The sequence below is a fragment of the Myxine glutinosa genome, chromosome 1 (assembly GCF_964187855.1).
Source record: "Myxine glutinosa chromosome 1, kmMyxGlut1.1, whole genome shotgun sequence".
NCBI lineage: Eukaryota > Metazoa > Chordata > Myxini > Myxiniformes > Myxinidae > Myxine > Myxine glutinosa.
This window is the reverse complement of record NC_136261.1, coordinates 356,323,290-356,335,938: the sequence shown is the minus strand read 5'-3', so window position 1 is coordinate 356,335,938 and position 12,649 is coordinate 356,323,290. Positions and strand designations below refer to the sequence as shown.

General features: G+C 46.8%; 2 protein-coding genes across 3 annotated transcripts in view; both read right to left on the bottom strand.

Annotated features, from left to right (window-relative positions):
- The window catches only part of LOC137413598 (lysyl oxidase homolog 3-like), a 91,864-nt gene extending 85,741 nt beyond the window's left edge, over positions 1-6,123 (bottom strand). The window contains exon 1 of the mRNA XM_068099030.2: positions 6,033-6,123. The gene's annotated coding sequence lies outside the window, so the exon portion shown is untranslated. The remainder of the gene's footprint in view (positions 1-6,032) is intronic.
- Positions 6,124-9,092: 2,969 nt separating this feature from the next.
- ARL6 (ARF like GTPase 6) overlaps positions 9,093-12,649 on the bottom strand; it is a 54,236-nt gene continuing 50,679 nt past the window's right edge. For both annotated transcript variants that reach the window (XM_068099041.2, XM_068099047.2), the window contains exons 7-8: positions 12,108-12,163; positions 9,093-11,992 (exon numbers count right to left, since the gene is read on the bottom strand). In XM_068099041.2, coding sequence (XP_067955142.1) covers positions 11,967-11,992; positions 12,108-12,163 — 82 coding nt within the window. In that variant the 3' untranslated portion in view covers positions 9,093-11,966. The remainder of the gene's footprint in view (positions 11,993-12,107; positions 12,164-12,649) is intronic.

Below are 12,649 nucleotides of genomic sequence, written 5' to 3'. Positions count from 1 at the left end.
GGACAGGTGCATGGGGAAAGAGTGCGCTGTCAAAGGCAAGGAAGAATGCACAGCTGTGGTGAGTGTTACAGAGGGTGTGACGGGAGAGTGTGCGCGAGAAAGGTGTGTGACGGACAGGTGCATGGGGAAAGAGTGCGCTGTCAAGAGTAAGGGTGAGTGCGCTGTCAGGAATGGAGGTGAAAGTAGTGAGAGTGACATGGAGCGTGAGTTAGTTGTGACAGGTGAGCGAGGATGTACACCTGGGATGGAAGGATGCACCCCTGGAATGGTAGAGCGTGAGTGGGAATGCACGCTGGAGTTGGTGGTGAGGCACGTGGTTGGGTGTGCGAATGAGAGCACACCTGTGATTGTCACAGAGGAGGTGACCGAGGAGGGGGTGCGAAGCGGTGTATTGGTGAGGTGTGCGACCAACGAATGTGTGCCAAAGTGTTCGGTGGTCAGGTGTGTGACCAAAGCTGTGAGTGGAATGGGAGTACCTGGGTGTGTAAGGAAAGGTACGAGGAGCATGGGCACGGCTGGATGTGTGAGCAAGGAACGGGCTGCGGGGTGTAAGCATGCAGGTGAAGCATCGACATTAAACGGGATAGAGTTTAGAACGACTTATAGCCGAATCGGGCCCTCGGTGCGTGCTGGGCCTCGCTTTGAACGGCCGCGTCCGTGCTCCACTAGGCGGAGCTGGCAGCCCGATAGGAAGGGTCGTTATGGCGACCACGTTTTGTTGAGACGTGCCGGCAGGTCGAGATCGGGACATTGGATGGCTCCACGCCGAGGTGATGCGTGGGATCTCGGCCCGGGTAAGCCCCCGTCCCTGCACCGAGTGCCGGACGCATCCAGCCGCTGGCACAAAACAACCAGCATCCATTGCTTGGCTTTACGAAGCCGGGCTTTGGACAAGGATTGGCGCACCGAGAGGTATTAGTGAGTCGACTGGGTGATGAGGTTAGTGTTTTGGCCCCAAAATTAGAGAAAAACAAAATTTGATGATTGGCAAAGGATTGGCAGAGTGATGATTGGTAATGGTACAGTGATTGGCAGATGATTGGCAAATTTTTAATTTGTTGAAATTTGATGTGCAAAATTGGTAGTGAGAGACCCCCGATGTGGTGGGATGGCATCCCTGCCACCCTTCCCATGTGTGGGGGCAAAGGAGCAATAGCTTATGGGGTGTATGGCAGTGAAAACTAGCCCGGGTGGGTTAGGATATTGTGTGTAGGGATCTAGAAGAGATTGACATTAGGTAACGTTAAGTTTAGTTAGTGACTGATACCTGTAGTGGGGACGCAGGTAGATTAGTATGGATGATAATGACGTGGGAGCGCAATAGTTTAAAGGGACGACTGGGAAGCGCAAGTTTCAGAAGGGAGTAGTTAGCCGAGATGATGCTGTGTGTGTGAGAATTGAACAGATGTGATTGCACAGGTGTGCAACTGGACAGGTGTGTGGAGCAGTGTATGAGTAGTGAGTGTTGTGGATCAGCGCGAATGCGCTTGGGGAGAGAAGGGTGCAGGTGGCACCAAGTGTGAGAGCACAGGTGTGCAAATACAGGTGTGTGGAGAGAGTTGGAGTAAGTGGTACGGAGTGGTGTGCATGGTGCGAAGGTGTGGATGGGGGAAGAGTGGACCCCCATCACGGATACCCGGGGCGGGTAGTGTAAGTGTTAGGTAGAGGGTGCAGGTAAATTGTGGTTGGATATTGGCATCTGTGGTGCGGTTGCAGAATGGTGTTGTGAATGGGTGCATTAGTGTTGTGGAAATGGCTGTGCGTGTAGCCTGTTAGTGCGTGTAGTTGGTTGGGCACTCCACCACTGTGAGGATGTCGGCCAGGTGAGGCCGCAGGTGGGCTCTGGGAGCCGGTAGTTGTGAGTGGGTGCCTGAGGATCCCGGGTGTGGATCGGGCAGCCCAGTGCCAGAGAGGGCACGGAGTGGGGAGAGCGCCAGAGGGCCTTCCCCAGGTAGATAGGTTAGGGTAAGGAGCAGGTAAGCTCGGAGGCAACTGCAGTGGTGGAGGTGTGCAGGTGGGTAGACCCACTGGGAGAGGTACACGCCACAGCCCAGAAATTGTACGAGGGCACCGGGAGATGAATCGGGGGAGTGAGACCCCAAATTGAAGAGCACCACAGTTTGGCCAATGGGAATTGGTTTTTAGAACCCATAGTGTAAGAGGGCCAATGGTTTGGCCGGAGGAAGACCCCGGGTAGTGTAAAGTTGTTAAAGTCATTTAGGAAATAGTTAGGATTGAAGAACCTGTCGCACCATACGCAGCCACTTACCTGTGGTGATGATGATGACTCCACACCTGTGTTTTCTTTGTTCTGTGTGCAGGAAATGAGATTGCTGTGGATTTGTGAGACGCATCACGACGTGGATGAGACATTGGGGTGATTCCATCTCTCCCTCCCTAGGAGGGACTGATGATGAATTGGTAATGGCAAATTATGATGTTGAGCTGGAGATGGCAAATTTTGATGAGAGTTGAAAATGGCAAATTTGATTGGTTAGGAGGGAGAGAAGACGAATTTGGTATATGGGAGGAACGGGGAAGACAGTAGGGATGTTTGTTGATTTGTAAAGTAGATGTTTATGGGTAGTGTTGTGTTTTGTGGATACAGTAAGGGGTAAGGGAGGGGCCATGTAGGTTACCTGGTGGGGGGGGGGGGCGTACGATAGGAACGTACCTGTCTCACCTGGTTCCCATGTGCCCCCAGTGTGCATCACCTTACATTGCGTGCACTTTTGCGCCCTTACCACCTTACTCACTTGTCTGCTTCTTTTGTCTCCCACCTCCGAGGATCTGGCTTTGGGGTAGAGAGAGAGGAGAGAGAGGTGCTGGCTGCGCAGTTGTGGGCCTGCACTTTCGCTGTTCGCTGCCTGGATCGGTACACCATATGGACCGCAATGTTTGTGGCCACCCACAATGGACCGCAGTTCGTTTGCGGCCAAGCACCACCCGTTGATGGACCTATGGGTCAACGTGGCACCTATGCCATAAAGGTGAACCACTGTTAGTTAACACCAAGTGCACCACAAGAAGAGCAAGAGACACCTGCAGGGTTAGGGGTTGTCGAATTTATTTTTATTCCAATGAACAATGGTGACTGCACCGATTGGTGGTGGGGTGGTGCTTTTGATGCTGGGAAAGGGTGCTCTGCACGTTATTAAAGGCCGTCGGCCACAGAGCACTCGTGGGTTGGTGTATCGATGCTGGCAAGCGCGCTCTCTCTATGCATAACATCTGCATGTGTTCCTCCAAAGACAGGTCCTGGATCGTAGTGTAGATATCAGCGTAATCTTGTAAATAATGCTCCCTACCGGCTGTATGTTTAGTTTGAGGATTCTTTCCGGATTCGGTTATCCTGTGGGTGTGTTTCTGTGAGGAGAAGGGTGCAACGTCGCAGGGGGACATATTTACTCATTTGTGAATATCTGTAAAACTGTCGCACTCAGGGTAGAGTTAATAGTAGAGGGAACTACATTGCGTGCCACACTAAAGTAGGTAAAAATTTATCGGGTCGGGACGCCCCGAGGGTAGAGAAGGGTGCAATGTTGCGAATATGGAATTTGGCCTCCATATCCGCTTGTAAATATTCCCCTATTTTCTCCAATACTCCCCAACTTTCCCCAATCCCCCATTCCCTAGTCCCATTGCATGTAAACAACAATCAGTAGAGCCGACCTTCCCCTTATTCCCCCATTAAATGTCGTGCCCAGGTCCACCGCACCACACGTAGACAACTTTCGGACATCTTCCTAGTTATTCTTAATCTATGTCAGTTAAGGCCTCGTTTCCATTAATTATGACTCTTCGTTGCACCAGAATGTGATTATATGGCATCAGTAGTGAGTTTAGGACCTTTCCCATACCTCCTCCCATCTTCTTCCCCAAACAACAACAATAACAACAACTACAACAACAATTACAACTACAACTACGACTACAACAACAGAGGGGCGGGGAGTGTGCGTCCTCACACCGGCTCGGTTACCCGCCATGACCATGCGCTCCACGGCGTTACCCCGAAGGGGCTGGCTGTCAGCTCCTCGTCAGGGGCGGAGCCAGTAACCCCCCCACGCACCCAATGAGAAGCAACGTGCCGATTCCATCTGGGGCGGAGCTAACGAGCCGAGGGCGTGTCACTCCCCGCCGGATATACGCGGCCCCGCGCCGGATGTGACGTGAGATGTGCCTCAGCTTGGAGAGAGAAGTCACCGCCACCCCCAGCGCGACGATACCTCCCCGCATCTTTGGACCGGACCGGACCGTACTGTACCCTGCTTTGAGCCAAGAGTGCACCTTGAGCCATTGCTATCTGCCTTTCCTTGCCATCAACCCCCGTGTGAGTCAGCCTTGTCCCGTTTACCTGTCGTCTGTCCGGGGTTAATGTAAGAGTGTGTCTAAGTGCCTGTCTTCCTGTAATATACCTCTAGCCCCTGTAATCTGACCTTTCCGTACGAATATAATCTCCTCCGGAGGTCTTGAGAATTGAAACATTGGTGTCGTATTGTGTTATTGTAATCCAGCCGGGTGTCTTCTTTTTCTTATTGAGCCAGCATCGCGCGACTAGTCAACGTTCGGGCACAATCGGGTAACTTGTGCAGACGTGGTCATACCATAAAACCGCTCGGTAAATAACATCCAAGCCACGTCTGTAACAATATTTTCGTTTAATTAACGATATCTGCCAAACCACGTGACCTATCGCAAATTCCAAAAGGACATTTTAGTAGACTGACATGCTGAACAGATCTGTGAAGTTTCCCCTCGATTGGATCAAAAATGAGGGAGGAGCTCGGTTTTAAAGGTTCATGTTTAAAAACGTCATAACTCTGAAACCATGCGATGCATGACGTCATGCTCGCTGACTTCTTTGTTCGTCATGGGAATGCGATTCTGCCTGCAAAGTTTGGCCTCGATCTGTTCAGCCGTTGCAGAGAAAAATGGGTTTTCGTGTTTTCACGAAAAACAATATGGCGGCCGAACCACGTGACCTGTGACGTCATAATTACCATTAAAATATTCTGCAGATCGAGTCCACCCTACGGTGAAAATTTTATCTCAATCGGTCCAATTATTGCAGAGAAATTCTTTTTTAAAGGAAATTAAAACTTAAAATGGCACTGAGTTAAGGATCACCAGAATTATCAGAATTCCCAAAGTTCAAAGTGCCATAACTTTGTCAAAAACCATCGAAACGTCGTGAAGTTCGAACTTGATCTGTAACTTATCATGAGGAAACCATCTGCCAAGTTTGAAATCATTAGCATTAAGCGTTTAGAAAAAAAGTCCAGAAAACTGTTCTTTGCGTGACGGACGGACAGACTGACGGACGGAGAGACGGAGTGCAAACCTATAGTCCCCTCTGGTGTACACCGGTAGGGGACTAACAAGCATTCTGAGTATTGCGCTGCAATACATGTCCCCTACCGGCAGTCTGTCGTCCGGCAGTCTGTCGTCCGGAAAACTGTTGGGGAAATTACCAAAGTTCAAAGTGCCATAACTTTATCAAAAATGATCGAAACGTCGTGAAGTTCGAACTTGATCTGTAACTTATCATGAGGAAACCGTGTACCAAGTTTGAAATCATTCGCATTAAGTTTAGGAAAAAAAGTCCGGAAAGCTGTTCTTTGCGTGACGGACGGACAGACGGACAGACGGACAGACGGAGAGACGGAGTGCAAACCTATAGTCCCCTCCGGTGTACACCGGTAGGGGACTAATAATGGAGATTTGTTTTTAAAATCCTGGTAACCAACAGCTTTGAAACATTTGAATCATAATATTGTTTTGGTGTTTCTTGAATCATCATTAAAAGGCACTCGTTTTTGCAATGCTGCAGAGCATTTGTACAACTCTATTTCCCATTCCACGGATACACGGAATATGCGAGGTGACGTTCCAGAGACGGATGGAACTCTAGTTAACATTATCTCCCGAACCCCGTCGTTTGCACTTTCCCCAACCCTCCCGGGAGTGACATTCTCTAAACAGAACATTGATACGTTCTTCTGCCCGTCATCTCCGTCCATGAAGCTCACCTTATTGTACGATGTGTTGGACACCCGGGAGGAAATGTTTGTAAAGATTAGGATCGCCGCTGGCATGTGCACAGCAAAACTTTTACAAGTTGTCCTCGGACTGTCTGTAGATGTCTAAAGAGCGTGAAGATCGGGTTTGCACCGGATGGGTTGCACACTCAGCCTCTTTGGCCACGGAACGTTTCCTCAGCCGTTTATTCCCCCCAGAGCCCCCACTACTAACCCACGTCTCGGCTGTAGGAAGGAGTGAGTCAGCGACTGGCTCGGCTGTAGGAAGGAGTGAGTCAGCGACTGGGCATCCCCGGATGGAAGAGGAGGCGATCGGGGTCACCGCAATTCTGCAGGAATTAACTTCCAGTTTCAGCTTCAAACTTTGACCATCACTCCTCTTTAAAATAAAGTAACAAAATAAACTAGAACGGCACTCAGTAGAGAGCCTCGGCCTGGTTGGCCATATCACTCAATGGTGAAGAATCACTTAAATAATTAAATAATTCTCATATCCGAATCCATATTCAGATCTTCACCAAAATCGAAACGATTCGTCCTTGTCAGACACCCAACTGATCCACCAAGTTTCGTCCTAATCCGTCCATAACTTTTTGAGATATCCTGCTATGTATCGTTTTTAGCCCGATCTCCCAATGGTAAAGAATCACTTAAAAAATTAAATAATTCTCACATCGGAATCCATATTCAGATCTTCACCAAAATCGAATCGATTCGTCCTTGTCAGACACCCAACCTGTCCACCAAGTTTCGTCCTAATCCGTCCACAACCTTTTGAGATATCCTGCTACGTATCGTTTTGAGCCCGATCTCCCAATGGTGAAGAATCACTTACAAAATTCTGGTAGCCGGATCCGAATCGGGATCTTCACCAACATCTAATCATTTCGTCCTTGTCACATACACTACCTCTCTGCAAAACGCCGTCCGAATCCATCCACAACTTTTTGAGATATCTTGTTCACAAACAGACAAACAAACAAACAGACAGGGGTGAAAACATAACCTACATCCACCTTTGGTGGCGCAGGTAACAACGAAATGTAATTATCCGAGCAAGTTGCAAGCTCATACCTTTTGAGGTTGTGCAGCAGTTCAATGACATCATCGTCTTATTGGGTTTTTTTGTACCTCTGTAGGTTTTCCTTCCAAGTGAATGAAATGGACAGGAAAATCTAAACGGTATTGTAAAGTTTGAAGTTGTTGTATTGGAAAAGCAACAAACGATTTTAAATCCTTGATTGTAAGACAAAATTAACGGATACATCATCCGTACAAATTTGACTAATACGCACAGCAGCTCTAACAGCTTGTCAGGAAACAACAGCAATTTACCCCCAATTTACCGCTCACTAAGCTGCCGAGTAGGGTGGCCCTTATTTTTGAAAGTTTGAAATGTTAAGCTCTCACCGTCTACAACTGGTCCATTTGCCCTAAAAACAAACCAGGCCAAATTCCAGCTACATTCATAAATATGTAGAGGTAGTCCAGCATCCTTGAACATTTCCCCCTATCGGCCATGTGATTGAGGTCACGTAACACTAAAAACACATATCACAGATAATACAGTATGTATCACAGAAATAAATAAACACCGTTTGATAAAACATGCTTATGAATAATTATCACATCTATCGACTAGAAATATAAAATATATAAAAAATAAAAAATATATAAAATCTTGATTCTTGAAGCTGCGTGGACTACCTCTAAATATCAACAGACTTGTATGAAATTTTGACTGCAGTGTTTCTATCCAAAATGGATCACAGGTAGGCCATGAGAACATTCAAATTAACATTTTAAAATTTTTACCCCGTTTAAGCACCACCCTACTGCCGAGCGTAGATTTGAATCCGGACAATGTGTGTGCCGTCCCTCGGATATACGTTAAACGGGAGTCCCGTCTGACAGAATTCGTTTGTGGACGTTAAAGATCCCAAGGTGTCCTTCACGAAGAGTAGGTGAGCTGTCGCCGGCTTCCTGGACAAATTACAAATTCTTGCCGTAACCAGCAGAGGGCCGTGCGGCCATCCTCCCAGCCAATCATGCTGCTCCGCAGACTTGTGCTGCATACGAATGAAGAAGTGCGAAAACGGTACGGATGAGTGTGAAAATGGTACCGGTGAGTATGAATACCAGTGTGAATGAGTGTGGAAAACGTTCATGGTGCCAGTGACAGCTCGCCTACTCCTTACGAAGGACACCTTGGGATTTTTAACGTCCACCGACTAATGCTGGAAGACCGTACACCTGGTTTAACGTCCATATCAGGGGCGGCACACGCATTGATGCTTTGCCATGTCTGTGAAACACCAGGATGAGACTTTATAGCAGGGACGAGATTTGACCCCAGGCTGGACATCTCATAGACGTGTGCACATACTAGCCCCTACTGAAAATGTTGTGTAGAATGATAGGTTTGATGATGCAAAGAGCAAAACATTGGGTTAGAGACTTGTTAGCTATAAAAGAGGAAACTCTGATACTGACGAAATTGCTCTGAGAGTCTCATCTCAAGAGGTCTCAAGAGTCTCGAGTCTAATCTCAATCTCAAGAGTCTAATCTGAGAGGCTAATCACATCCTCACCCTATGAGCTGGTGTGCATCATCATATTTGTCTCCTGGATTCTGCGGAAGCTGAAGCTCATCATATTATTAGAATATCCCAGGCTGAGATTGAAACACAAGGTCTATTACTCTCATATTGCAGAGAGATCGGTGGCCTCTTTCTTTTTTTTTTTACCACAACTCCGTTGGTTTAGCTCCCTCTACTCTGTCACCCTTCTCTGCATCTCCATGATACACGCATTCTTCTAGTAACCCCCTCCTGATTAAACTCCCAAAATTCAGGCTTACCGCACACCTCAACTCTCTTCTCCCAACTGTGAAATTCTTCTTTTCCTGTTCATCCATTCCCTTGCTTGTTGTGTCGAACTGTTTTCCTTCTGTCTGTTCATAACGCCCGTCACCTCGCCCTCCCATGGGCCTCGATCTTGTACATCAAATGGAAATAGGAAAAAGGTAAAAATCGGCTCAGGACAACGACAATGACAAAAAAGCAAACTTTAATAACGAAGAGGACAATTGCACACCATAAACAAAAGCCAGTTCCAATTTCCATCACTTGCAAAAACCAACGTTTTTTATTATTATTATTATTATTATTATTATTACAACTAAACAACACATAACCGCAATTATAGGAGGCATATTGGGACGCAAGTTCAGTTTTTTTTTTTCTGTATATGCTCGAGGCTCGTGAAAGAGCTAGGACACAGAACAGATCAGGACATAACATAACAAAGAGAACAGCAGGAGAAAGGGGAAACACCAGCAGCAGGGTGGAGGGAGAAGATAGAGAGAGACTGACAAAGAAGGGATGCAGGTAATGTTCAGGGTTAGGGGAAAACGCAAGGGGTGGACAAGATGGATACATAAGCAAAATTTTGGGAGGGGTGGGGATGGTTTAACGGGTGCAGAAAAGATCATGGCTTTGGATGGGGGATGACCTGAGATGGTGGTGAACAGCTGTCTTGAATACCGGGAGGGAAGAATCAAAGATAGTGTGGAAGGCGGTTCCGCACAAGTGAGTGGAGGTGAGCAGTGGTTCTGGATTTAGACAGTTTCACCAGTATGGGTTGTTAGTGGGCCGCGGGGGGGGGGGGGGGGGGGGGGGGGGTTGGGTTGACAAAACACGGAGAGGGCAGAGGGTGCAATGCTAGAAAGGAGGCGGAGGAACACAGAGACCAGCGACCTGTCGACGATGGCGAAGTGATAGGCCCATAGACTCAGTTTCATCACAAGATATTCCAACGATCTTGAAAGCCTTGGTTTCCACGGTCTTAAGCTGAGCAAGACGGAAGACAGGGGAGCCAGTCCAGTGGGGAGAATAGTACTTCATCAAGCTGCGGATGAAAGCCTTATTGGTGGATAGATGCTCAGGTGTGCCAAGGAAGGACTTAGCACGACGGAGGATGCCCAGTCAGCGTCTGGCTTTGGAGGCCAACTTTGAAATGTGGCTTACAAAGAGAGATCATGGCTGAGATTGAGACCCAAGAGTTTGGGTCACTGAACCTCTTCAAGATGGTTGTTAAGAAAGTAGATGCGAGGGTTTTTGCAGAACGGTCCTTTCGGAGAGAGAGAGAGAGAGAGTATGTGTGAGAGATTTCTCAGGATTGAAAGAGATGTTCCAGGTGTTTGACCATTTTGTGATTTTGTCAAGGTCAGAGGAGAGGGAAGAGACTGCTGCCTGTCTGTCAGAAGGATGAGGGACGTCACGACAGAGAGTGGAGTCATCAGCAAAGACATAATATGATTTCCAGACAGTCAGTGTGAGATCATTGATAAAAAAAATTAGGAATGGGATAGGACCTAGAACACTGCCTTGGGGTACTCCAGTCTTGGCAGGGAGAGGATTCTGTTGAGAGCCACATGTTGGCTACGAGAGTGGAGGAAGTCAAGAAGCCATGTGCGGAGTTGCACTTGGATGCCTTAGGCAGAGAGTTGGTAGAGCAAGTCGGGATGTCAGACTGTATCAAAAGCTCAAGATATCTCCAGAGAGACGGCCCTGATCTCATGTCTGATATTGAGGGCTTCTGTCCATTGTTGGGAGAGTAGAAGCAGCATGTCGAAGGTAGAGTGTCCAGGTCTGAATCCAAACTGATGACCTTAGATGAGGCTGTTGGAGAAATGGAATTATTGTATGTCAACTGCGATGATGGATTCCAAGACCTCGCTGATGATTGGAAGTAAGCTAATTGGTCTGTAGTTAGGTGGATCCGTTTTGGCACCTGTTTAGGTCATCTCCTCTCGATTCTTGAAGAGATTAAATTATAAATTGGGTCGTGATGCCCAGATGCCTGTCAGTCCATGTGGTCGTCCGTCAACTTTTTGCTATTTTTTGCTACTCCTCCCTTATCACGTGGCTGATTATTCTGAAACTTCACACATGAATACAAGACAGTAGCTCGCACAATCGCTCGGGATTCGATTTTAAAGATTTTGGATCATCGTGACTCCCAGGGGGGTTACCCCACAAACTTCGGATCCCTACTCGTCCCTTATTTACCAACGGAATGCTCTGAAACCTGATAAAGCCCTTCTACTCTGGTCGACACTCTACAGGATCACCCGGTCTTAGATTGTTTTTGATTTTGTATCGGGTGGCTCCCATGGGGATCCCTCGAAATAAGCAGAGGTCTGAACTACAACCTCAAGAGATGACCGTCGGCCCACTTGTGACTATTTATTACGTAATTCTGTGATGTTGGCTGATTTCCAAGCAGATGGAAGACAACCTATGGTAAATGACAGGATGAAAAGGGCAGAGAGAAGAAGTGCAAGAGCAGCAGAGCAGATCTTTAGGACCTGTGAGCTGATGCAGTCTCGTCCAGTTGCAGTCAGAGTCAAGGGTTGCCAGAAACGTTTCCACCTTCTTAGGTGCAAAAGGCACAGAATCCAGGAAAAGTTGGGAATGACTAGGATGAGTGGGTACTGAAAGATAGAGCGCTTAAGAACACAAGGTTTTTGAGGCAAACGTAGAATTGAGGAACGGTATGGAGTTATGTTATTGAGTTATGTTCAGGAAACCTGATTTGAAAATTATTGTTTCGTGTTGCTGTGATTTGCCAATTATTTATGTATCCGATGGATGTTACTGGACAGTAGTGAATTGTATAATAAATATCACAATGATGTGGTGTTGCAATGTGATATGGTCATTGTAGCTTTAATTACCTTGAAATGCATCAGAGTCCAACGTGTATACAAGAGCTTATTGTGTCGTCGTGAAGCTCGGCATTTTGACCGGAGCGAAGCGCTGTATTTGTAACTGAAAATCCTCAGTTACATACAAGCGTTATCTGCATTACTGATGAAATAAAAATAATGTAGTTTCTTCGTCCAGCCAACCGGGATACAACTTCATGACTCCGTGGCACAAAGCTGATCTAAAGGGCAGATTTAAAGTAAATGTTACAGCTACTGACCTTCGTAGCTGAATCACACGATGAACTTTCTCTTTCAAAAAGTGACCAAATGTATGGCCAACTGGTTTGTACTCACCATGCAACCACATAAAACCAGCCTCCAGCCCATCTCCTGTGAGTCCATTGCTTGCACTGTAAACAATAGAAGGATATCACATGTTACCATATTCATGTCAGTATAACTGGCCATGAACAAAGACATTTCATGATATTCCAATGATTTTTTCCTCTGTGTGTTTGGAGTATACTTTGTCAAGGAATCCTTAGTTAACTAGAGCGGCACTCGCATACCTCCGCAAGGCTGAACAGTTTATGTTTTGTATCCCAATGATAGTCCGTATCTGGATTTGGACCTGAACCAAAATATCATCGGCTTGTTCTTGTCACCTAACCAACTCATCCACCCAGTTTAGTCATAACTCGTCCACAACCTTTTTTAAACATCATGTCATATATCACTTTTCGCCCAATCTCCCGATGGTGAAGAATCACTTAGAAAGTAAACAATTCTCGTATCCAAATCTATAATCAGATCTTCACCAAAATATAATAATTTTGTCCTTGTCACATACACGACCTCTCTGCCAAATTTCGTCCCAATCTGTCCACAACTTTGAG